This window comes from Podarcis vaucheri (genome assembly GCF_965113315.1).
Source record: "Podarcis vaucheri genome assembly, chromosome: 1".
NCBI classification, from domain to species: Eukaryota; Metazoa; Chordata; class Lepidosauria; order Squamata; family Lacertidae; genus Podarcis; species Podarcis vaucheri.
In genome coordinates, this window is record NC_138759.1 from 72,904,088 (window position 1) to 72,931,297 (window position 27,210).

Genomic DNA, 27,210 nt, shown 5'->3' on the forward strand with positions numbered 1-27,210 from the left:
GGTTTGGGACATCCTTTACCCCAACACGAATGAGTGAAACCTACTGACTGATTATCATGGCCCAATATTGCTTTGAGATGATCACATTCCATTTCATCATTGTCTCCTTGTTAACTCTTCTTTACAGAGTCCTTGTTTTCATGACTGTCTCTCAAGTGTAATGTAAACTCAGTTCCTTTCCTTGGTAACTTATGCCTAGTTTCAAATTTTCTCTCACATCAAAATGTCCGCACTTTACCAGAAAATGTAACTGATGTTGAATCCTACCCACACATGGACACTTGCTTTTGTGATTTCTTGAGCAGACAAGATGTTCCTACTTTAATGGTTTCTTAAGGTCTGGAACAGTCTTGCTCAGTCCATTATGGCAAACGAACCTCCCGTCATGAAAAATTGCATTAATAAGAACCTTAATCATTCTGAATAAATTGATCAGCATAATTATGTTCTTTGGCTGTGGAGCCCTTTTTACGACAGCTGTGGTCCTGTTGCTGTTGTGGCACTTAAAACCATGTGCCAAAGATGCTTACATGCACAGCTCTTTCCAGTAATATTCTCTTAGCAATTGGCTATGTCCTCCTCTATTTACTGGCCAACTAGACATGCAAAAGGAAGCTGTCTAATTGTTCTTTATAATATACCCCTTAGCTTGTATCTTCCAGTGGTATGATGTTGGACTCTGTAACCTTAATAGCATTATATCAGGTGAAGCTTTTCCCAGAAGCTTCACTTTCTAAATGTTTTTGCCATGCAGGTGTTAAAAAAACATTGGAATATATTTGAAACCCGGTTTTAGGAGTAGCGTATAACATGTCAATAAAAATGTAAAATAAATAAATAAATAAATATGGAAGCTTTGCTCCTGGTCTGAGTGAATTCCCTTTCTGCCCATTAACAGTTTCCTAAGCTCCAGGCAATTTAGTATAAGGAAGTGGTTTCCTTGGAAATGGTAACCATATGAAAGCCTTCATAACTTCCTTCCCTGCTTTGTAATACAGTAATTGTTTGGCTAAATAGTCACTGATACCAACAATTGTACTTGAATTCATGGATGTACACAAGACTGAGGATGTATGTTCCAGTGAAAGGAAGAGTAGAAGCAGATGCTTTCTAGTGAGTTGGCTGAAATGTCAGAATAGCTCAGATTGTAGAATGTACATAGTGAGAGTTAAATTACTTTATATGTTAAAAACAAAGTAACTAACTTTCAGAAAAAATTGTATAGTATTAGTTCTTGGAACTCTTGATGTTTTGCATTACTGGTTTTTAAATATTCATAAGTTAATGGGCTTAAAAAGGTTTTGAAAAACACTTTTTTAGACACTGCTTCTTGTATTTTATTTTAAAGAAACTAGTGATCAAAAACACTCAGGTTTGGTCCAGATGTAGTGCCAAACTATGGTTTGCTACTGTGTAAACATGCCCAGAATAAAACTCATGCTTATACACTCATTTCTCTTGTGTATTGAGAATTAGTGATTCCCGCCCTTCCCACCTGATTTGGGTGGCACTGTGGGTTAAACCACAGAGCCTAGGACTTGCCAATCAGAAGGTCAGCAGTTGGAATCCCCGCGACGGGGTGAGCTCCCGTTGCTCGGTCCCTGCTCCTGCCAACCTACAGTTCGAAAGCACGTCAAAGTGCAAGTAGATCGATAGGTACCGCTCCGGTGGGAAAGTAAACCGTGTTTCCGTGCGCTGCTTTGGTTTCGCCAGAAGCGGCTTAGTCATGCTGGCCACATGACCCAGAAGCTGTACGCTGGCTCCCTTGGCCAATAAAACGAGATGAGCGTCGCAGCCCCAGAGTTGGCCATGACTGGACCTAATGGTCAGGGGTACCTTTACCTTTAAAACATAGTTTGTTATTGCATCCCAACCAGCAGATGATGTTTGGTGCTTGACCTCAAACCAAGATTGCAAACTAGAGTTTGATCCTAGAGGTCAAGTGCAAACCACAACTTGTTGGTTGAGATGCATTGACTGGCAAGCTATGGCTTGCTTCAAACCAGGAAGTAACTAAGTAAGCAAAGAATGTGGGGAAGAGGAAGAAGACTTTCCCCAGCACCTTTGCAATTTCAGGACAGTATAGAGTCTCTTCCTCCATCTTTCCTCATTTCAGTCTCTCTCTTATTAATCAGACCTTCTCTGACTGATTTTTTTTTAAAATAAACACACACACCCTTGCCATTTCCTCATGCCTACTGACCAGAATTTTCAGTGTGTGTAGAAATTGTTGGCAGCTTCCGGGCTGAGTGTTGATGTCTGTGAGTAAAACAACAACAATAATTTACTTGTACCCTGCCCATCTGACTGGGCTGCCCCAGCCACTCTGGGTGGCTTCCAGCATATATAAAAACACTGATGCATGCTCTATGTTTTATGTATCAGGAAAGGATATTTGTCAGGCACTCTGAGAGAAGAGGAAAATGAAAAAACAAAATGTGCCTAGTTGTACTAGCTGTCAGCTGCCTACTAAGGAGCCGTGGCTGACACTTTGTAGGCACTACTCCAGTTTCTGAAAGTGGCTCAGGTACATGTGTAGAGGACAGCAAGTCTCTGTGAAGTACGTTGTTTTCAGTGAGGAGAGCTACTTACATTTTGGTCCATTCTGTATCCAGATTCTCTTCCTTCTTGTCTCTCTTCCCCACATTGATGGTATTTTGCCTGCATTTTATTTGGCAACCAAGAACAGCAAGAACGAGCTATTTTGCAAATGAGAGTGATGACCTCAGTAGAGACAGTCAGTGCGATGGGCTCAGGGTCCTCTCACTATGTAGAAATAGGAACCTTGCCATTTTTCCCTCCATTTATTCACTGCAGAGGAACAATTTATTAATGCCTCATGAAAAACAAAACTTTAAACTTTAACTACATTCAACAACAGGAAAGAGACTTGGGGCCAAACTAGATGTTACATTGACTGCCTTTAAGTGCAGGATTTTGGTGTTTGTCTTAAAAAAATCCACACAAATTGCTAGTGTGCGGACTCCAATCCTGTTCAGTACTCTAGTCTTAGTAGGGCTGTTTACACTTCCCCCCGGTGATCGTCCCAATCTAGATTGGAATGAGACACTGAAACAAAAGGGAGTTTTTCTCTAATGAAAATTGTAGGGGCAGTGGTGTGTGTGTGTGTGTGTCAACCCAGATAGCATTCACCCTTCTTGGCAATTTTTTTTTATTTATTTATAAAAGCCACTGCACTTGAAGGCACAGAAACATAGCTAATGTAATTATTAGTTTGACTCCTAAAGCTCCAATGAGTGAAGTCTGCTTAGAAATTATAAACCTATATTTTTCTCCCTGTGCTGCATGGTGTGAAGCTTTCTGTAAGAGAGTAGTAATGTGATGTTATCTGCGGCAGAGTCCTGACTAATTCAGGACAAAGGAAATATCCAAGGATGGACATGTCCAAGGTCCAAGTGGAAATGTCCAAGGATGAGACCCATTCTAAGTAATGTTATGTAACAGGGAACGTAATAAGGGAAGATCACACACCCTGACTACTTGGGAATATTTAGAATGCAGTAACAAAAAAGAGAGGGAGGTATATTTTTATACATCACATCTTGCTTGCAGCAAAAAAATATGTATTTTTTTAAATAAAAGAAACACTGTGGGTTTGGAAGCTTAGGTGCAACTCAGCTTGCACAAAGGGGTTTGCATGGGGTTAGAACAGATAGAGTAAGGGATCACCAGATCCCTAGACTACCTCTGTACCTCTGCTCTCTGTGCTTGCCTTATATCCTTTGATCTTAAACTGATTTTCAGGCTGCATCCTCTCTCCAACTTCTGCCTCCCTTCCATGCTTCTCTTTCAGAGCAGTGAGGTCTTCTTGAGACACAGCCAAAAGAACAAAAGGGACAAGCTTGGTTAGTTTAGCTTAGAACTTGAAACTTGTCTAGCTAAGCTATATACTTCCTCTAATAAATGACTTTGTTGCTTTTCTTAGTAAGTCTACTCTCTTATACCCAGTGACGTAGTGTGGGGGGGTGCAGGGGGGCCGGCCGCACCGGGCGCAACATCTGGGGGTTAGGGTTAGGGGGCGCAAATCCACGGGTTGGGGGCGCAAATCCACGGGTTAGGGGGCGCAAATTACTTGCCTTGCCCCGGGTGCTGACAACCCACGCTACACCACTGCTTATACCAGATTCATACTGTTTCAATATGTGGAAGAAACCTCATGCTGTTGATATCCCATGAGGCTGGAAAATTCCTTTATCTTGCCACCAGGGATAATCTCGGAAGAGAATGATATTGGAACAATGCAATTTCTGAGAAATCAGGAACAGGAATAGAGCCTTTCAAACATTTTTAAAGGTGATATAGAAAGTGACAATGCAAATCCTCTGCAGGCTTACTCAGATGTAAGTCCCAGTGTGTTTAATGCCACTTAAGTGTGTGTGTTTAGGATCCCCCCCATCTTCTACATTTTTTGAGTATGTTTGTTAAAATATCTCTCTATTTCTATTTATACTTTAGAACTGTCTAATGCAGAAGTTGATAAGCTATTACGAAAAAACTAATCTCACCATGGAGAAGTGGAAACTGCCAAACATAGGTATAATGGAAGTATTAGCCTTGGAAGGATCTTACGTAAATTAGCTGAGGAAAAAGCACTCTTCTTAAGGCTTTATAGACTTTGCATTTTTATGGATGCATGCAGAGGATTTTACATGGTCCAATAAACCTGCGACATGTACATGTTTGCGCTGCACACCAGAGCAGAGAGATGGAGAAAATCGAACCTTTAATGTTAAAAACATTATCAAACTCAGAAAAGGCCTACACAATCTGCCAGATGCTTTCTGAACTCTTAACATATCCTGGAACCTGTGTTCCTCGCCTTTCCCCAGAGTTCCCTTTGACTTCTCTTAAAGGGGCAATAACAGATTCACACTCAATAAAGTCAAAGCTTAAGGCAGACTCTTAATCCCTTTTCATAGAGCCACATCTGTGTTCTTTGGAATGACAGAGCGAGTATATGATCCAGAAACTCAGGATCCTCTCTTTTAATGGGTGTGTAGAAGAGGGAATTTCAGCAGGTGTAGCTTGCATGACAGATTATATCTGCAGAAATCCCCTCTTCTACAGAACTATCAAAGGTCCCGTTTTTTATCTACCCACCCCTAGTTTGGCCAAGGCTCTTTTGTACATGTGTGTAATGTACAAAGCCAACTCTAGGATTCTATTTCAGCAGAAGCAAATATTATATGCCAGTCCCCGCCATACATTTGAAGCACATCAAACTCACTTCCTCCAATGAATCTTAGGAATTAGTACTCTGCCCACAAAACTGCAATTCCCAGCACAGTTCCCAGGATTCTTTGAGGAAAGCAGCATAACTTAAATGTGCACCGGCTGAGCTCTAAGCCTATGGTGTAGATCTTATGTTGTCCTCAGTGGCTCTCATTTTAATGTCATGATTTAAATACAAGATGCCAATTGTTTGCTGTGTTTTAAATTAATGAAATATGAGAGTGAGTACCGGTCTGAATTTCATTTAGTCATTCCACCCATCCCAGTTAGCGTTTCCTCTATAGCACTCCAAACACATTCATTGATGTGAAAATGCTACTAGATGTAGAGTGGTTTTCTAATTTGGTCCAGAGCCAATGCAATTTTTGCTGGCAGGTAGCTTGATGTAAAATGTAAGCTGAAGGGAGTTTTAGAAGATCATCAAATATCAGAAAGCTAACAGTGAGCCACTTCCTACTAAGCTAAAGAAAGGTCAGCAGATATTGGATATGGTTAATCTGATGACGGTAAAGAGAACAAGGAAGATATTGTACGAAGAGAAAAGCTGAGGGGAAAATCTGTTTTAAAGAGACTGAAAGAAAACAGTCCATTCCACAAAGGTCTAGTCAAATAACTCTTGAAACAAGAAAGTTTATTTCTTAAACTTCTTTGAAAAAGGGCTAGATTCTTAGCAATTATATATAGCTGAAAGCAGTGGAGCATTGAAATGATCCAACCCATTGAGAAACTGTCCCAAGGCTGAATACATTGAGATATTTATTTATTTAGAAACATTTCTAAACCATTTAGTATTTAAATGTCTGTAAGTGGCATAAAAACAAACACCCCCCTAAAATTATCATTATATATATATATATAGAGAGAGAGAGAACAGGTAAAAATGGGATATCAGAAATAACAAGGTGCTCAGTGAAAGTTGTGACAAAAAGATATGTCTTCACAATATTTAGTCATATGTCTACTAAATGAAGCATATGTCAGATAGCAGAAACAGGGATTTCCTAGGCTATAACTGTGCCTTCCTTAGCATCAGCACCAGGTAATAATAATAATAATAATAATAATAATAATAATAATAATAATAATAATAATTTATTATTTGTACCCCGCCCATCTGGCTGGGTTTCCCCAGCCACTCTGGGCGGCTTCCATAGAAACCAAAAATACAGTAAAATATCACAGATTAAAAACTTCCCTGAACAGGGCTGCCTTAAGATGTCTTCTGAATGTCAGGTAGTTGTTTATCGCTTTGACATCTGATGGGAGGGCGTTCCACAGGGCGGGCGCCACTACCGAGAAGGCCCTCTGCCTGGTTAACTGTAGCTTTGCTTCTCCCAATGAGGGAACCGCCAGAAGGCCCTCGGTGCTGGACCTCAGCGTCCGGGCAGAACAATGGGGGTGGAGACGCTCCTTCAGGTATACTGGGCCGAGGCTGTTTAGGGCTTTAAAGATCAACACCAGCACTTTGAATTGTGCTCGGAAACGTACTGGTACAGCTGCTTACAACATACAGTATAGACCTGAATTGGTTTAGAAGTATTTCCTTCTGTCCAGGCAACAGTAGCTGGGAGTTCTGAGAAGGTGGTGTTGGTGTGAGCTCTAAAAATTGTTAAATTTACAGTTCCTAGGATTGCCTAGGGAAATGCATGCTGGTTAAACCAGTGTGAAACCAATAAAGAGAGGCCCAAGTGTGACAATAGTATCATTTCACAGAGGTTTAGCTGTGTTACTATGTTTCACCAAAACAAATGAAGAGTTTGTGTCACCTTGAAGACTAAGAAATTTATTACGGCATAAGCTTTCATGGACTAGAGTTTACGGTTTTGCATGCATGAAGTCTTATCCTGAGTCACAAATAACACACACGCACACTGTTTCTTTGGGTGGGTTGTAAGCAGTGAGGTCAGGGGAATATGAAATACTGCAAGTACAGATAGTTAATAACTGCATTATTGACAGCAGCATTTCAGTTGCTCATGATAGTACAGTTATTCTGGCACTGGTGAGTCAATTAATGCACATAGCATCATAAACATCCTTTGTCCCAACTGCATTCACAACTGGTAAAATTGAACCTCCTAATGACTTGTGGTTACGTACAAAGTGACAAAAAATTGTGACTAGATGTGCTGTTGGGCTCATGATATCCCTGATGGCTTGAGATCCACCTTTGTGGAGAATGTTAGTGCAGAGAGCCTCAACACCCATGGTAGCTAGGATGGTTGTAATTTCATCAGAAAGTCATTGGTACCCCACCTTTAGCTTGATTACTGATGCATATGAGCATATGGCTAATGGTGGCCTTGGTATTTATAATATCACCATAGATTTGCTTTGTGGGCTGAGCTCTGAAGCTTTAATTTCACCCAATATCATATTACCTACCAAGGGGAGCTATTGCTTCAGCATTTCCCTGTTATCTTGATTTGTGCTCTTGCAGACTTTCTGAAAGCAAGCCATGACCTGTGGTCATCAGCAGGCCACAGTTTAAAGAATCACTCTTGTAATTTGATTCTAACCCCTTCCTCCATGACTTTCCTACCTTGATCTAATGGCTTTGGAATAACTTTCTCTGATCTCTGGTTCACGAGCCAAATAAAACTTCCACCGTTTTCTCCAACATGCCCTGGCCTTTTCATTTGACATGCGCTACAGGATTCGAAAATGTGTTTTTAATTAAGTAATAGCTGGCGAAAACCTCTTTTATTTGTGGGGTTGTGTGGTTAGAATTAAAGGACAAACAAATGGACCCTATAACACTTCAGCATCTAACACAATATTTGCTATGGTAATTGGATGCTGACAGCCACATGTGGAAGTATCTTTATTTACTTTCTGGCTGTAGATTAAACAATTGATTCTGTAAGATTAAAACGCCCCACCTACATGCTTGCACACTTCTATTTTTGCCACGTCAAACAATATAAAATGAACACAGCACTTCTCTCCCTATCTAATTGAATAATTTACTGTAAATAGCTGTCATTTACTTTCAGAGGAGTAGGGTATCATTAGCCAAATGGATGTGAGTAAGTCATGGCTTTAATGCGTTTGAGGGTCTAAAATGGAATCATCTTAATGGGACCATCAATACAGCAAGCTGAATAAAGCCCATAAGCACTTAAGGCTTCAAGTCCCCTTTCTTGTAAATTACATATTCAGTCTGCAAAGGGGGGGGGGGAAGAATCAAGAATTCACATAAAATATGGCATTTCTATCCCAAGCTTTGTTTTTAATGAATATAATAATACAATTGATAGGTGTAGCTGTGTTTCGGAACCCCCTCATTTAATTAGCCAGCCCTCCCTGGAGTGCCTGCAAGCAGTGCTTGTGCTGAGTAATATTGGCTGAATTCTCTGGGGGAAAAAGTGGAGATGAGCAGGTAATAAAATAGCCTGGACATCTGGCCTTGCTAAATTGCCCAATTTCGGCCTGCATTTGTATATGGCAGAGAGGCTGCCTTGTATTAACTAATGCTTATATATTAGCTCAGCGCAAAGCACTAGCCAATTTACTTACCTTTTCAAAATTGCAAGCACAGTTTGAGACCAAGGAAACTTCTGCTTGGAAGTTCAGCTCAAGGCTTAAGTAAATAAATAAAAAGCTTCTCATTCACCACCTCCAGAAGTAGATTTAAAGGGACACTCAGTGTGAAATGGTTTTCCATTGAGGACATCATTCAGTACCTGCTAACATCTTTCCAAAGGCTTCCTTTTGGCTTCCCTATAGCTGTAACTCTAGAGATGAGGCTTGAGATGGAGAATGTTTTTGACCCTGCTTGAATTCTGTGGGCACAGCTGAGCAATCAGGTGGCAATAACAGGCTACTGCTTATAAGAGGGGTAGTCAGTGTGGTCCCTTGGGATGTTGTGGACTGTGGTTGCATCCACGCTAGCCAACATGGAAGCTGGGCAATAGATATGAAATCTGTAGTCCAGCACATCTTTAGGACACCACATTTGCTACTCCTGGCTTAGACCATCCACCTCCTACAAATCGGGCTAATGCTCATGTATCTGCCAAAAGAGGAGCACACTGTATCAGCAGGTAAAGTCTACAAATATTTTTAGTGGCCTCCCTTAACCTGTTAAGTTGTCTGTATCTACCTTTGTCCCCTGGAAAAAAGGCTTTCAGTTGCCTGAATACTGTATTATTTTTTCTCACCATAAGGCAAATGGCTGCTTAGAAGTCTGAATTGCCCTGGTATTGATTCATTTTTAAAAGAAAAACCTCCAATGTCAAATTTATTGAGAACAGTTGTTCATGTATTTCTAGTGTCACTGAGACGCAGAAACATCTACTAAATATCAGACTCTGCACAAGTAGTAAAATGAATTTATTTTTTTAAAAAAATGATGAATTAATGGAGTAAATGCAGAAAGGTAATAAATCTAGATATAAGATACATGGCTACTTGTAGCAAGATTGTGGATGCACAAAAGGGAAATGCAATATGACTGAAAATGAAATATAATATGGCCAAGAGATGCCCTGAAATTCAAGACTCTGGGTGAATTTTATTTGTCCTTTAAAACTTTTGAGATTCTTCTTATATGCTGCTCTTGCATTGATTAGATGAGTCAATCCTGAAGTTCTACCATGAGTAATGCTTACTATTTTCTTATGTTCTCTGGACATTTTAATTAAAGGAAGAATTTTCTCGTTTTCTGCTGTCTTAATGGACAGCTAGGTGGCTGAGTATTTCAACTGATTTATATTTATCACTGCAGAAAGGACGCAGTCTGCTTTTCTTGCAGCCATCACTCCCCCCCCCACCTCCCTGGAATCAATAAAATGCTATGCAATTTCTTTGCACAGAGAACAGCAACAATTTGGGTGCTATTGATCTAATCCTAATATTAAAACACAAAAAGTAAATGCAAGTTTTTGGTTGCCCTTCTTCAGGAGTAGAAAAAGTCTGGTGACTGCTTTTATACCAATTATAAATCAAGCTGGTGAGACTCCAAGTAGCTAGAACGACTTGGTTGGTTGGAGTAACTTTGTAGCATTGTTGGAAAAGGATCACCATAGGATAGGTGGCATGGTTTGCCTTGGTCGCGCTGGTTGATGATCTCCGGTGGGCTAGGGACAAAGGTGAGAGCTGTTTCCTAGTTCTGCTGGATCTCTCAGCGGCGTTTGATACCATCGACCATAACATCCTTCTGGACCGTCTTGAGGGGCTGGGAGCTGGGGGCACTGTCATACAGTGGTTCCGCTCCTTCCTCCTGGGCCGTGTCCAGAAAGTGGTGGTGGGGGGTGAGTGTTCAGACCCCTGGGCTCTCACTTGTGGGGTGCCTCAGGGTTCTGTCCTCTCCCCCATGCTTTTCAACATTTACATGCAGCCACTGTGAGAGATCATCAGGAGGTTTGGGCTGGGTGTTCATCAGTATGCGGATGATACCCTGCTCTACCTCTCTTTTAAATCAGAACCAGTGAAGGCGGTGAAGGTCCTGTGTGAGTGTCTGGAGGCGGTTGGAGGATGGATGGTGGCTAACAGATTGAGGTTGAATCCTGACAAGACAGAAGAACTGTTTTTGGGGGACAGGAGGCAGGCAGGTGTGGAGGATTCCCTGGTCCTGAATGGGGTAACTGTGCCCCTGAAGGACGAGGTGCACAGCCTGGGAGTCATTTTGGACTCACAGCTGTCCATGGAGGCACAGGTCAAATCTGTATCCAGGGCAGCTGTTTACCAGCTCCATCTGGTACGTAGGCTGAGACCCTATCTGCCTGCAGACTGTCTCGCCAGAGTGGTGCATGCTCTGGTTATCTCCCGCTTGGACTACTGCAATGCGCTCTACGTGGGGCTACCTTTGAAGGTGACCCGGAAACTACAACTAATCCAGAATGCGGCAGCTAGACTGGTGACTGGGAGTGGCCGCCGAGACCATATAACACCGGTCTTGAAAGACCTACATTGGCTCCCAGTACGTTTCCGAGCACAATTCAAAGTGTTGGTGCTGACCTTTAAAGCCCTAAACGGCCTCGGACCAGTATATCTGAAGGAGTGTCTCCTCCCCCATCGTTCTGCCCGGACGCTGAGGTCCAGCGCCGAGGGCCTTCTGGTGGTTCCCTCACTGCGAGAGGCCAAGTTACAGGGAACCAGGCAGAGGGCCTTCTCGGTAGTTGCGCCCTCCCTGTGGAACACCCTCCCATCAGATGTCAAAGCAATAAACAACTACCTGACATTCAGAAGACATCTGAAGGCAGCCCTGTTCAGGGAAGTTTTTAATATGTGACATTTTAGTGTATTTTTCATCTTTGTTGGAAGCTGCCCAGAGTGGCTGGGGAAACCCAGCCAGATGGGTGGGGTAAAAATAATAAATTATTATTATTATTATGGTTTGAAGTGGCAAAGCAGATACTTTCATTTATAACTGTTATTGTGAAACTGAGTTGGCCAAGGCTCCCCTAATTCTAATCAGGATATATGGTCAGGAGAGTGTGTATATGATACAGGAATACATTTTACAGTGTTGGTCCTAGCAAGAATGTGGGAGCTGTTTGGGCTCTGTTTCAGGCAGGCAGCAAACCGCCTTTGGCCTGCACTAATTATCTGTCACTCCATGTTGATCACACACAGATTTGTCATCTGTGCAGGACCTTAGTGTTGCCTCCTGCCCTTACTTCCCCAGGCTTTGAGCATACTTGTAGCTGCATTGGGAAAAGCCTTGCCTGAGTAGCTGGCGCTCTACAAATGCACATCCCAAGTACCTTGACCAGGACAAGACTCTGGGAGTTCTGCATGCCTTGGAGCAAGATTATGAAGTCATCTATGCAGAGATAGATAATAAAACTACTGGTTCCCCCCCCCCTAAACTCATCCATTTTGTGTTCTAGCAGCTTGTTAGTGGTACCAGTAGTGATTAGTGTTTTTCTCTCTCTCTTTTTTTAATATCACAGCTTCTTTTTCTTTTTCTATCCCAGAAGTTTCATTCTGGTGCTTAAACATGGGGCCACAGATGTTAACTGGGATGTATATAATCATAGTTTTACTCTAGAAACCTGCATGGAATCATATGCTATTTAGCAACATTTAGACAGCTGAGAGAGAGGGTCATTTATTTGGCAATTTTGAGGTGTGATTTAATCCATTGACTCTTTTGTAGTTTGTCCGAAACTTTATCCAAGAAAGCTACCTGCCGCACATTACTGTTGTTGTTGTTGTTGTTGTTGTTGTTGTTGTTGTTGTTGTTTAGTCGTGACCCCATGGACCAGAGCACGCCAGGCACTCCTGTCTTCCACTGCCTCCCACAGTTTGGTCAAACTCATGCTGGTAGCTTCGAGAACACTGTCCAGCCATCTCGTCCTCTGTCATCCCCTTCTCCTTGTGCCCTCCATCTTTCCCAGCATCATGGTCTTTTTCAGGGAGTCTTCTCTTCTCATGAGGTGGCCAAAGTATTGGAGCTTCAGCTTCAGGATCTGTCCTTCCAGTGAGCCCTCAGGGCTGATTTCCTTAAGAATGGATAGGTTTGATCTTCTTGCAATCCATGGGACTCTCAAGAGTCTCCTCCAGCACCATAATTCAAAAGCATCAGTTCTTTGGCGATCAGCCTTCTTTATGGTCCAGCACTTCCATACATCACTACTGGGAAAACCATAGCTTTAACTATACGGACCTTACTGTACCAATAACCTAAAGTTAAGACATTCTTATTTAGCTTAAAGCATTTTAATTTGTATAATTAGTCTGTTTTACTATTTTGTCTACTGTCTCTTGTTATAATTGCTAATCTTAGTACTTTATTGCATTGTATTAGGTTTTAATTAATTTATAATCCATAACATTGTACCCTAATCTGAAATCTGTTTTGATGAAGGGTAGAATAGAAATGTATTCCAGAAACAAAATACAGTTTAGTTGGCTGTTGCCAATTTTAGTTGATGGAACACAATTTAAGAACACGCTTTATAATTTGAGGTTATTTAAGTTCAGGTGTAAACTTAAAGGAGTGGAAAAGAAAACGAATGTTGGGCTTTCCTTTTAACAATCAGTGGCAATTTTGGTTCTCTTCAGTATTTGAGGATGGCATTTGTACTGAGTTTAAACAACCACAATAGCCATGCTTGTTTTTTTTAAAAAAATGAATCAGTCATTGGTTAATCAGCTAGACATTCTTTGATTGGTTGACCACTTTGATTGGTTGACAACCCTAAAAGGGACTAAAAGTGATGGCAGCAGCTTCCAGGACTGCTTTTATGAGAATTTGTGAGGAATCAACAAGAGACCAGGGGCTGCTTTAAGGTATCACATAGCAGAGATTACCTGATATGAGAGAAGAGAAGAGATTTCTTAATCACGTACAACCCTCCTCTGTGTCTCTTAAATACATTTTAGTAACATGTTATAAGCTCTCATAAAGGATTGGCAGATGGGAAAACTGTTGATGAGGAGAGATGTCATTTTCACTTTCTAGGAAATGGAGTAGGGTTTTGAGATTGTGAGCCTCTCACTTTGAGAGAGTCCCAGGCTTTCACTGGGGCTTCTTGGTAAAGCTGTCCTGAATTTGTCATTAAATCTGCTTCTCTGAATGGTGGCTCCTTTGTATTAAGCTCAGATGTTGAATAGCTAGCAGAGGTCTGTGATTTTCTCCACCTATTGCTTAAGTCTTTTCCTTGTTAATGTACAAGTACTGCCTGTTGGCCAAGTTCTCTTTCTTCTTCAGGGGAAAGAGCATGAGAAAATAAAAGCAAAGACTATGCAAGATTATTATGGAATAATAACAATAATAAACCCCATCCTGTTTACTCTTTTGTGAGAGATAATTGCTCTAAGACTTTTCCATTTGTCTGTTTTCCCATGCTACTTTTTCCAGCAGTGAAGATGTTTTCTGATCACTTCAGTGCTGGTTTTGAAATGTTCAGGTTAATGTCAAAAGCAGTAATCAGGTTTAATCATCTGTGGGATGAGAAATACTAGTGACAGCTTGCAAATAATGTGAAATGCCACCATTGTTTATTGGGACATACTTTGAGATGTTTCCAGTATCTGCAAGCTGTGCATTGAACTGAACTAGCATTTATCACCTCTTTCGAAAAGCCCTGAACAAACTACCTTTTAACATGAGATTTTTTAGAGGATGCTGACTATAGCCTAGTTAGGGGTTTGTTTTTAAGAATGCTGAACAAAGTATAGTGTTGTGTGTGTGTGTGTGTGTGTGTGTGTGTGTATGTAGATAGATAGATAAATAAATAAATAGACAGTGATGCATTTATATAACTCTAGCTTGGTTGATACCAAATTATCACTGCAAGCCCCAGTTTTAATGAGACAAATGGCTATTGCTTTCCACCAGGTTTTTAACAGTATGTCCTGACACCTGCAGATTCAAACATTACATTGCCCAGTGGAGGCATTGTGAAAGTGTGTGTGTGCGTGTGTGTGTGTGCGCATGATACTTGTAATCTATTTACCTCAGTTCTGACCTCAAGCTAAGTGGACAGCCTGCATGTCAGCACCACAGAGTTCTGGGGGCCGTAAGCGATGACATTGTTAACATGCGATTAGGACAGCCAAAGTGGGAAACCGCTTCCAGGTATTAGGAGGCCTGGGATGTAGATGGGTTTTTAGCTCCCTCCATGTGGAGAATGTGATGATGCATTGGAAGAGGGATTGTGGCATTCAGGAAATGTGTTTTGTTTTCTACACAGTCATAGTTTTTTTTTGGTGTGTCAATCCATAATGCTTAATATACATTCATGTTTTAGTTGCAGTTTATAGAACGCAGTGAAGGTACTACTATCCTTGATTATCCCATGATTCTTAATGGCTTATTTAACAAAATTTATATACTGCTTGATTGTGAGAAAACCTTTCAGATTAATCCACACAATTTTTTTTTTGTTGAGTTGTAAGCTTTGGATGCTAAGTCTCATAACAACAACAAATTTATTTGTACCCCACCCATCTGGCTGGTTTTCCCCAGCCACTCTGGGCGGCTTCCAACAAAATATTAAAAATACAACAAAACACCAAGCCTTCAGATGTCTTCTAAAAGTCAGATAGTTGTTTATTTCCTTGACATCTGATGGGAGGGTGTTTCACAGGGCGGGTGCCACTGCCAAGAAGGCCTGCCACCTGGTTCCCTGTAACCTAATTTCTTACAGCAAGGGAACTGCTAGAAGGCCCTCTGAACTGGACCTCACTGTCAGGACCTCATAGGTCTGTACCAGTCTAAGCTGGGTTGGACTAAAGCATTTTGCTGCCTAGGAAAAGATGGTGCTCTCCCCAATGCCAGATGCAGAAAACAACCTGACCGAAAGCTGAATTTTATTTAATTGGTACCAATGGAATAGTGCCAACCTCCTTGCCCCTCTCCCTCTTGGTTACTGGCAGTAACCTATGTGGTGGGAACCAGGTGAGCATTGCCACTTCACCCTGCCCTGTCCCACTGACGACTACTACTCCAAGGTGGAAAGGACACCTTTCTCATGAAGTGATTAATCATATGTGGGCATGGGAACCAGGGTCTCTCTTCCTTCTTAAGGTGGGAGCAGATGTTACCATAAGAATAATGTTTGCATATGTAGGTCACCCAGACAAACATACGTTCATGACAAAACAGACGCATATTTGAAAATAATAAATTTGGGGTGAGGGGAAGCGCTTTTAATCTGAGAACTCATATTACTGAGAGAGTCCATGTGAAACTTACTAGAAAGAGGAAAAATCATTAGGCTGTTGTCTAATGGATGTGTAGGCAGAAAAAAGTGTCATATTCAGGTTTCCTTATGACCGACTGCATGAGCAGTTTATAGTGATTATTGAACATCCAATAAAAAGATGAAATGCTCCTTTTAAAATGCAAGTTCCTGTGTTTTAAAAGCAAGCTGTTTGCTACTTGTGCAATTTGCTACTTTGTGGTTAATTATGCAGAATGAGATGTCCACTTCTCCTAGCAATTTCATAATGTTTTTTTGCCCCCTAGTCATTTTGGTCATTAAAAAAAATAGGATGGGTGTAAAGAAACGCTGGATTCTCTGAAGTATACAATTCAGAGCACGTTTGATTACACAAGAAGTTTAGAGCAATCAAACATTTGCAATGGCTTATCAAAATGAAAAAAAGCAGGTGTACTGACTCCAACAGTGGAGCCTTATCTCGATGAACGAATTTGGTCTCTCTCTCTCTCTCTCTCTCTCTCTCTCTCTCACACACACACACACACACACACACACACACACTGGAGGGAGCAAAGTGATAAATGATAGAAGTCTTAGATATTTCAGTTTCCTGCTTCACAAATGACTTTAGAAGAAATATTCATTTAAAAAAATAGCTGGACAAAACTTGACACTTTCTGAAATGTCGAACTATGAAATGGGACACTCCCTGAATGGCAAAGTGTCCCTTGATGTAATTTTAAACCACAAGAGCTGTTCAGACGGCACTATTACATTCAATTTTCAGTATTATTTCTTTGTTAGAGATGCATCTTTTATAAGTAGGCATATTGCTTCCAGGAAAAAAGAGAACATTTCCAAACAAACCATGTTATTATATGAATGAGTGGCTAAATGAGTAAGTAGATTGGTCACATTTAGAGAACATTTGTGGGTTCTCATATGCAGACCTTGGAATAAAGGAAGGAAAATATTAACAACAAGGTCATTGTGTTGGGGGCCACATTTGGAGCAATTTTACATGCCAACTTTATATAATGTAAACTGGTCTAAACCAGTGACCATTATTATGATGTCAAGAGGTACAAGGGGCACATTTCTGTTTGAAGACCCCCATTACTCTTCTCTCAACATCTCAGAAGAAAATTAGACATTGTTTCTGCAGTCATAAGCATTGATACACTCCTCTTGTCTCTACATTTCTGTCTTTTTTCTGGATAAGGTGTGATATCCAACATTAGTCATACTTGGAGTATATCCACTGAAATACATGGACTTAAGCAATGTTTCCTAAGTAGAGGCAATCATCATAGCAATATAGGAGATATTTCAAGTGAAATCCAGATACAGTAGTGGTAAATAGAGCAGCATTGCTCAACTGGTTTCCCAGCTTCAAGTGTTGCTGCTGGATATCAAAGGGGAAGGTGCTAGGTGGTGGAGATCTTGGTGCAATAAAGGTAAAGGTAAAGGACCCCTGGACGGTTAGGTCCAGTCAAAGGCAACTACGGGGTGTGGTGTTCATCTCGCTTTCAGGCTGAGGGACCTGGTGTTTGTCCACAGACAGCTTTCCGGGTCATGTGGCCAGCATGACTAAACAGCTTCTGGTGCATAGAACACTGTGATGAGTGATAGAGCCCACAGAAAAGCCGTTTACCTTCGCAATGCAGCAGTGCCTATTTATCTACTTGCACTGGTATGCTTTCGAACTAATGGGTTCTTGGTGTAACAGGAGAATGATTGCAGAGTCAATCAGTGCCCCCCAAGTGTCCCATTTTAAGCGGGACATCCCAGATCGCAGAAGCCAACCACAGCTTCTGTCTGGATCTCAGTACAGTGGTACCTCAGGTTACATACGCTTCAGGTTACATATGCTTCAGGTTACAGACTCCGCTAACCCAGAAATAGTGCTTCAGGTTAAGAACTTTGCTTCAGGATGAGAACAGAAATTGGGCTCCGGCAGCATGGCAGCAGCGGGAGGCCCCATTAGCTAACGTGGTGCTTCACGTTAAGAACAGTTTCAGGTTAAGAACGGACCTCCGGAACAAATTAAGTACTTAACCTGAGGTACCACTGTATGTCCTTTGGGACGTTCACTCTGGTGCGATTCAGCAGGGGCGAGCCAGAGCTTTGGTGCAGCCCTGCTGATGAGTGCCAGAATGCCAGACCAGAAGGCACACCTCTTTTAGGACTGAAAATGTTGGGGGGTATGGTCAGTCATGTGCCATACTCAACTGGAAGAAAGAATATGCCCTTCTGATGGCCTTTACCCTGTCCTGCTGTATTGCAGATATTATAATGAAGTTAGGAACGACATTATCTTCCCATTTTAAAAGCACTCACCTGCTAGAATGATGGGTCTTAGCAGGTGTGTCACCTTGACCCCACGACAGACCGTACCTGGGGCATGCCACGGTCACCGCAGCATGTGCACATGATGTTGGCAGGTTCCCCGGTGTGCTGACATCACTCTCACACATTGTGGGGGCGTTTTGACATGACATGTGCATACCCTGTAGCGTAGAAGAGAAGAAGAAGAGTTTGGACTTGATATCCCGCCTTTCACTCCCCTTCAGGAGTCTCAAAGCGGCTAGCATTCTCCTTTCCCTTCCTCCCCCACAACAAACACTCTGTGAGGTGAGTGGGGCTGAGAGACTTCAGAGAAGTGTGACTGGCCCAAGGTCACCCAGCAGCTGCATGTGGAGGAGCGGGGAAGCGAACCCGGTTCCCCAGATTACGTGACTACCGCTCTTAACCACTACACCACACTGGCGTAAAACGGGGGGGGGGGGGGTACTTGAAAATTTGTGAGTGTCCAAGCCCCCATGGTCCCACATTGATGGTGCCTATGGTTGTTAGAATTCAGTATGAAGGGAGAGGATGAGTGTATTGCTAGAATGGTAGACCTTTTTAAAAGTTTAGCCGTCAAGATGAGAGCTCAGATTATTTCAGAAAAAGATTTGCATGGATATAAAGTTGTTTATGTTTTTGTTTGTATTATACTTCATACTGTGTTCTAAATTCCATGTTTGGGGCCTATTACTCCAGTTGCATTTTGTAATATGTCTATAACCATATAAATAAATTGCCTATGATTTTCTTCCACCAACCTGTCTATCCTTCTCTTAAGTCACCATCTACCCTCCTTTGTTTTAGATTATAAATTGGCATCAGAATGTCTTATGCCCATTTACTTGCCCACTGTGACAAGTAATTGGTCCCATAGACAATTGTAAAAAGCAACAAAGAGCCAGTGATACCCTTGAGAGATAACAAATTAATGGGGCACAAGCATTTGCGGGTTAGAATATACAAAGTGGCACAGAAAGTTGTTATAGTATAGATGTGGATTCCAGATGCGATGATTTGTCTCTGGATTAGGTTTCCTATAGCATTGCAAATGAATAAATATTTGGGGAGTTGTTTCCTCTGCTCTTCCAGAAACTGTTCCTGAGAGTTTCTTCCAACATTATTTTAAAATTATTCTCAAATTCACATCTGTATCTTTGATTAATTTACTTTTAATTTTTTGGAAGGTGGCCTGCGAACTTGTTGAGAAATTCCTAAAATAAAACCCAGCAATTTTTTCCTAGAGAAATTTAGCCTATTTTCAAACTTCTTTGAAAAATATTTTTTCCCTTCCTTTTTAGATTTGGGACTGTGGAGAAGCATGCAGATGAGTTGAGATGAATATGGCTTTCCTAGCTTACCCAGTTCAGCGGTAAGTACTGTTAGGATTCTTTTCCCGTGTTGCAGTCATGGGATTGTTTTTATCACATGACGGTGTATGTTTTCATTCCACATTGTGGGAAGTGATGGAGACAGGATGTTTTTATTACTGTGTTTCCATGATGTAGGATTTTTGTCCTTTGCTCTCTCTCTTTGCTGTCTGATGCTGAAGAGGAAGGAGCTGAGTCAAGATGCTCTGAGTGTGTATATGTAAATAAATGTGGTATAGTCAAAAGCTGCGCTACTGAGTTTGTACGCTGACTGCCTATACTCTGCTGATCCTGAAGTGTGCTGATGCCTCTTGGTATCAGTCGCTGTGATGTTTGAGCTAGAGAAAGCTTCTGAATCTCCCAAACGACCCACCAGAAGGGAGAGAACATGCCAATTGGGCATGTGTTTCTGCCGGACTCCTACTCGTGTGTAGGACCTCCTGACAAGTACTACATATTAAAAATATATTTTATACAAGTATCAAAACGTACAAAAGTTATCTTTGTGAAAGGTGGCTTCTTTATGGAGTGTATGTTCCAGAGTTTGTGGCGGCCTATTTTTCCTGTTTTTGTGTAACAAGCATGCGAACACCTACTATTATATTTGATATTAACTCCTCATGTTTTATTTCTGGGTCTAAGTGTGGGGAAGTGTAAGATGTTATTAATGATATTATCTTCACTACCTCTTCCCAAAACATTTTAGTTATTGGACAGGTCCACCAAATATGTTCCCTATTTGCCTTCAAATGTCCACATCTGCAACACTTTGCACCCCAGATGGTGTACATTTTACTCAGTCTGTGAAGAGTCATATAGCATTGATGGAAAAAATTGTAATATTTTTCTTTAAAGTTAACACAAAGAGGTCATGTTGGTCCCTGATTAAAAAGAAAGCCCCGTTCTTATTCAGAGATTGGTCCACCTATTATTCAAATTAGTCAGAAAAGGCTGAATTAGCAAAAGAGAACATACATGCAATTTGGAGAGTCCTATGGCTTATGCATGGCAGGAAGCCCCCTTTTTATGTACATACTTTGCAATTTGGCATGAAGATCCTCTTCACAAAGGAATAGAAGCTGAGTGAAACTTTAGATTTTGCATAGCTGGAGACTCGGAGGTCATCAGTCTCTCTAACTGAATAACCCCCCCCCTCCTTCCCCATCATTTGACCCTCATACAATCCGAGCCTGCTTGTTACTCCTGATTCAGGGTCTGAGTATAAAATAAGGCATTACCGTTATTGCATCTGTTCCCCTAAGCCCCACACTTGCAAAAAAGCAATTCTAAGAATGTCCCTCTCACTCTAGAAAAAACTATATTTGGCCTTTGGTCTATTTTATTTCATTTGAAATAACTCTTTATTCTACAAACTATAAGGTAAAATGAAATGAGATGAAATAAAATAAAATAAAATGAAGTGTTGTGTTCACTGACTAAAGATGGCTCTCCAAGATTTCAAAGATCATTTCTGGGAATGTCAGGAGTTGAACTCAGGGCCCTTTGCTTGCAAAATGTGTGTTTTGTTACTGAGGTGACCTTCCTCAATGGATGAAGGCCCCTTCTCCCAACATAGCTATGGTTTACATGCATAAGAATTACTAGCTGTTGTTTTTATTGTGTATCTTGTTTTCCCTTCCCCTCTATGCTGTTGTGCAGTGAGTCCCTTGGGCATTTCTGCCTAGTGCTGGCTTTGTACTGTACTGTCAGACCTATGAACTGTAATTGACATATGGCTGAAAGAAGGAAAAAAAAAAGCGAGCGAGCCAGGGGTGGGGTCAGGGGAAGAGCGTATTGTGGCAAAACCTCACTTCGCATTTCTGACTTATAACAATGCAAGTGATACATGTGCCTGGGCCAATAAGCATTTTGAAATGAAAGTGCACATGAACTCCCCCCCTTCTTTATTTTTACGCTTGATTAATTTGCAATATGGCTTTTGTCCAGAATGGAAAATCTATGGAATTTCCAGAAAGGGGGGGGGGAGGATCTGTGACGGGAGCTGCAGTTTGACAGCAGGGCAGGGGCGTTGGTGTTAATGTTAATCAGTATACAAGAGACACAGCACTCCTTTGTAACAACACAATCAAGAAATAAGTTTTTTGTACCAGCGATAAATACGTGTGTGAACACAAGTTACATTGTACTACAGGAGGAACATAATAAATTATCAAAATTAGGATTCTCCCACCCCCGCTTTAAAATTAAAATTAGGAATTCCCGATAATGGATGGTCTGAATGACAGGAGCCCTATTATGTATGCTGCTCACTTTGCTATACTTAAGCCCATGTAATTTCATTATATTTGTAGTGTCTCGCTGTACAACCTGATTGTAAGGAACAATGAGATCGCAGAGCTCTCTTGTAAAATCTGATTTAATCTTGAAATACCTTTATGTGAACAAAGAAAAATGGATAGATGCCATTATCTCAGTACTGTAGTGGAATAACTTTAATATGCAGCTTTATCAAATTAGTGACTTTGGAAAAATATTTCCCTACCATGGGAAATAAGTAGAATGGGATGGTTGCATTCAAGTTGTGTTTCAATTGCCCGTGACTCCACATTTCTGGAAAATCTGGCTGCACAATAAGTAGAAGGCATAGCATATGGTCCTGCTTTCGGGTTGATATGGTTAGCACACATTAAACAACAAAGCTGAGACAGGAGGACTTCAGATCATCCTTAAGCAGGAATGATTTGGCAAAAGGAAAAGTTTCTATTGATTTCTCCATGGTGATGGAAAAATTCTGTTTGCTCTAGGAGAGTTTGACCACTGTAGTTCAGGCACTGTTGACTTCAAGACTGGCTTGCTTCGATTCACTCAGTGGGTCTTCCCTTGTGCTTGATCCAGAAACTGCAGTTAGTGCAGAATGTTGGGATACTGCCAGGGAGACAAAGTCCATCATGGCCCCACGTCGCCTCCGGACGTCCAGCAATCTCCCGTAGACACGCAGTATCAGCAATCAGCGACATGAGCTCCAGAAATAGCTTGCCACATTCTAGGGCTGATGCACGCTCTTATCAGCAGATAATGCACAGCGAAAGATGCACACAGGAGAGCATTGCTTATAAGTTTATTCTGCATTAGTCAGAACAGGGAAAAACATGACTGCCTTCTTCAGTGTTGAGGCACCGAGAGAGAGAAACGAAAGCAACAGAAAACATAAACATCCTGTGAACAGGAAATGTGCAGACTCTGTGACTCACAAAGCCTGCTCCCTTTTAAGGTGGAACGGAAATATCCTAACACAGAATGCTGCAGCACGATGGCTGACAGGAGTGAGGGCCAAGTTCAAGTAGATAAAGCCCTTAACCATTTGGGGCCCATTTACTTATGAGACCGCGTTACCCCGTGTATCTCCACTTGACCATTTGGATCTGAGAAGTGGCACTGTTACAGGTGCCACATAATACCCATGCCACACTTGTAAGAAATTGGTATTGTAGTACACTTTGGAAATCCCTGCCCGTTGACAGGAACCTTCACTGTACTCCTTTTGGCACTTGCTTAAAACATTTTCGTTGAGCCAAGCCTATCCAGACTGTAGGAGGAATTCAACGTCATACGCTTCTGATAATTCAATCAGGACACACATGTCTGCTCACCAGATGGAACAATCCTCCCTCCCCTCTACCTTGTCCTGTTTTTGGGTTCTCCTGACCCAACAGAGTAGGTTTGGGGGGGGGCACGTGGGCAATGATGGAGGAGGGGGGAGTTCCCTGTTGTGCCAGTAGGAACCCTTGCCTTGCTTTTGGCTAGCGTGCCAGGTTCGATGAATCCAGACCTTTGCTTTTTAAATAGAAGACTTTTCAAGAAAAGGCAAACTCTTCAAAATCAGTTGTATTATTTCAGTGGTTGTGTCTGTCTAACCTTATTTATATATCTAACAGATTTGTGCCTACCCTTTTATAAAAAAATTAATGTTGGCAATAGCAGGCAAAAAGAAAGCATAAAATATGCACAATAGGCAACCACACACTTAAGAAGGAGCTAGACCACTGCAGCAGTAGCAGAAACAGAAACAGAGATCCGGGTAAAGTTTCAATAAACACTAGAAAATAAGATTGGCAACATTAAAGCATGAGTATATGAAGAGACTGGTTTTTAATTAAAAGCCTGGGAAAATAAAGAGTTTATTTACTCGGGGGCAGAGTGGCATTAAGTGTTGGTGCAAGGGACCCAGAACTAGGGAGGGTGTCACCGCATTAAACTGATGCCACCACAGAAATGTCAGTTCTTCCCCACTTCCTGAATCTCAGCAAGCCAAAGAAGCTGGAGAAGGGCTTCATCAGAGAATGTTAATGAGCTACCCCTGCCAGTCAAGGGGTGGGGAATGTGGTGCTGGATTACAACTCCCATGAGCCTGCTGGCAGAGGCTGGTGGAAGTTGGAGTCCCTAAAATATTTGGAGGACAATAGGTCTCCCAGCCCAGAATGAAGTCCTTCAAGTTCAAAATCAATGGCTATTTGTGAGCTGATAGAAACCAGAGAGCAAATCTATCTCAATTCCTGAAATAAATGCTCGTTTCCTGATTCGGTGTGCCTTAAACACATTACAACCTTTCCTCCCTTTGTTCTACTGTTTTCCTTTACTTTGTTAGCTTCAACCAAACCCTTAAGTTATCAGAAGGAACAATCCACATAAGGTCACCTCATGCATATTTATAGCCTGGTACAGCTTTCCAGAATACTGCTTGGAATGGTCTGATAATTTATCTATGTAAGGAAGCTGTTTAAGCCCTTTGGCCTATAAATTAACATCTATTTGACCCCTGGTTCTAAGAAAACCATATTTAAGAAAGCTTTCGTTGCTCTGGGTTAATACTGAAAGCTTTATGTATTGTTTCACATTGTTTTTAGGAACGAGTACTTGATCCTGTTAATATTTCTTTTTAGTGCCCATCTGGGTTTTTATTGTTACCTCAGATTTATACTGTAAACATGAATGTGTTAATGTTCAGTCTAAGTGCATAAATTACTGCTGGCAGGTGTTACAGCAGTTGTAGTATGGCTCTTGGAGTAAAGAGTAATGGGTCTTTTGGAGTACAACACTTTGGAAGTATTTTTATTTTCCTCACTGATGCTAAAAGCAAAGACATTTTGCTGCTTGAGGCAAAGGACAAGATGACACCATCCTCTCTTCCATGCCACATATAAGAACCAACTGAACTGGAAGCTGAATCTTTTCTAAATGAAATGGGACGGAGTTGCCCTCTACTACACCAGACAGGGTCAGGCTAGTGGTGCAGACCAGGCTTCTTAGCACAGATACAGTAGCTCATACCCTCCAAGTGTCCCGATTTTCCAGGGAGAGTCCCAGAATTACAAAAGCCAACCCAGCTTCTGATTTGATTCCAGAATGTCCCTATTTCCCCTGCCACTGCTGCTGCCGCTGAGCTCAGGGAGGGGGATGAGCTGGTGCTTGTCCCGAGCAGCAGTGGCAGTGAGGGAGCATTCCATGGCCTTTCCGTGGCCTCTCCATGGCTGCTGTTACCTCCCTTGGGCAGCTCCTAGTAGCTTCTGGAGAACAGCCCATTCCTGTTGTAAGGGAACATTTTCTGACAGTAACTCTGTTCTTCCAGAGGGCAGGTTGCTATCTCTTGAGTAGAGCTGGCCCTTAAACTGGAACACTTAGCAAAATACACAAGAGCATAGTGCACGTAACTCTGGGTCAAAGTCTGAATAGCAGGATAGATATTGAGGGTGGTCAGATCAGAGCTTTTCCGGAAGTGTGAAGTTTTGTTTGATGGAGTATAACATAATGGTAGTTTAATAGTTAATGGTGAATGAAGGCTGTCCCTGAGAAAGGACAAGTGTAGGGCAGGTTACAGGAACTTTAATATGTAACCAGAATGCTGACGTGCATTCCAAACTGAGATAGAAGTTTATGAAAGAAACATGCAGAAGTGTGTGTTGTGTTTTGTCTGCAACATAACATCTGAATAAAGTGGACCAAGCATGTAGGCCATCTGGAATCATGGTGTGTGTGTAGACGTGTCTTCCTATCTGCATTCCATATGGAGGGAACTCCATGCAGCAAACTGCATAGTGTCAGACAACAAAGGAGTTCAATACCCTTCTGTCCCTTTCAGTCCAGAGATATTTGGCTGGTTTCTATAATAGCAGCCTTCATCGTTCCTTTATGGAAAATCTCAAAGCTTCTCCATAACTTGTTACAGATATTTACAAAATGTTACCCAATGGCCACAGAATAACAGAGACTCAGGAAGGATGCGCCGAGTTAAGGTTCTTTACCCACCAGACAGAGGTGTGGAGCACTGATGTACAATAGACCTGCAACTAGCAGGGAACAGTCGATCTATAAAAAGAACAGGGGAGGTTGCCTTCTTGCAGTCAAAGCTCTTCAAAAGGAGCTCTTTCTCTTTCCCACGCCTTGGCTCTCCTTCCTTTCATTCTTCAGAGGTCCGAATATAATTGGACCTTTTGAGATAGGAAGGAACCAAGACGGTTGAATAGCTTGCCCCTTGTATCACTCCCTTCTGATGCAATGGATGGCAACACTTTCTGTAATGAAATAAAACTGCAAAGGAGGTCATCGTGGGCCAGAGCTGTAGTCAGTCTCATTAGTACAGGGAGAGAAATAGTTCTTTTTTATTAAAAAACAAACCCCAGTATTTGTTGTAGGTAACAAAACTTCTCTTGTGATTCAATGTGTCTTCCATGTGTGCATGTTTGCGCATTTTTAGTGTTTGTGAGGAAGATGTATGGCCTTTTTCTGGCAGTTGTATGGCTTCATGAACTGATAAATGCACTTAATGCCCTTTCTTTCTAAAGGAATCTTTCTGCTTTGTAACTGGGGCTGCCTTTAGACTAATAGGTTCTGCACATATCAGGCATTGGAGAGAATCCACAACCCTCTCAAGACTTAGAAAGTCTTGCTCCTTCACCCCATCTGTTTAAATGTGCAGAAAATCCTAATGTGAAAGTGGAGCTTAGTGAAATTTGGTGTCTCTTCATGGGCAAATGCAAGGGGGAGGCAGACAGACCCAGAGGAGAGACCTAGACCCAGCCAGTAGGTGGGCCAATGGATGCAGAGCAGGCACTCACACATTGGGCGGATCTACACTCAGGGTTTTTGACTTTAAGGAATGGTTTTCATAACATATCATGCCCTACTTTTAACGTTAATAATGCATTATTAAAATGTGACACCAGAAGGCGTAACCAGCAGTAGAGAGACAGCATTCTGACAGAAAAAACAAAGGTAAGAAATGCTTTAATTTACAAGTATGCTGTTGTTAATATTGTTCTAATAAAGTTTAACAGGTGAGTGTAGATCCATCCATGGTACGCAGGCACTGGCAGGAAAGCAGATATACAGTAAGTGGGAGAGCAGTCACAACCAGCAGAGGCAGATTGGGCAGACCACAGGACAGAAAGATACAGGGCAGGCACAGGATGGACTCAGGACAATTTAGGCAGTAGGCAAAAACAGTGAGCAGTCCTGTAGGCAGATAGATACTCTCATAAGGCTGCACAGAGCAGATTGGAAAGATATGGTAAAGACAGGCAGGCATAAAGTGAGAAGGTGTGCAGGACAGAGAATGGCCAGACAGACATGTTGAACAGTTAGCAGACTTACACAGAGGCAATGAG

The 27,210-nt window shown here is 41.7% G+C and overlaps 1 protein-coding gene across 2 annotated transcripts in view; it reads left to right on the top strand.

The window, feature by feature from the left end:
* Positions 1–27,210, top strand: part of INSC (INSC spindle orientation adaptor protein) — a 145,940-nt gene that overhangs the window by 33,254 nt on the left and 85,476 nt on the right. For both annotated transcript variants that reach the window (XM_082194013.1, XM_082194012.1), the window contains exon 2: positions 19,520–19,590. In XM_082194013.1, coding sequence (XP_082050139.1) covers positions 19,556–19,590 — 35 coding nt within the window. In that variant the 5' untranslated portion in view covers positions 19,520–19,555. The remainder of the gene's footprint in view (positions 1–19,519; positions 19,591–27,210) is intronic.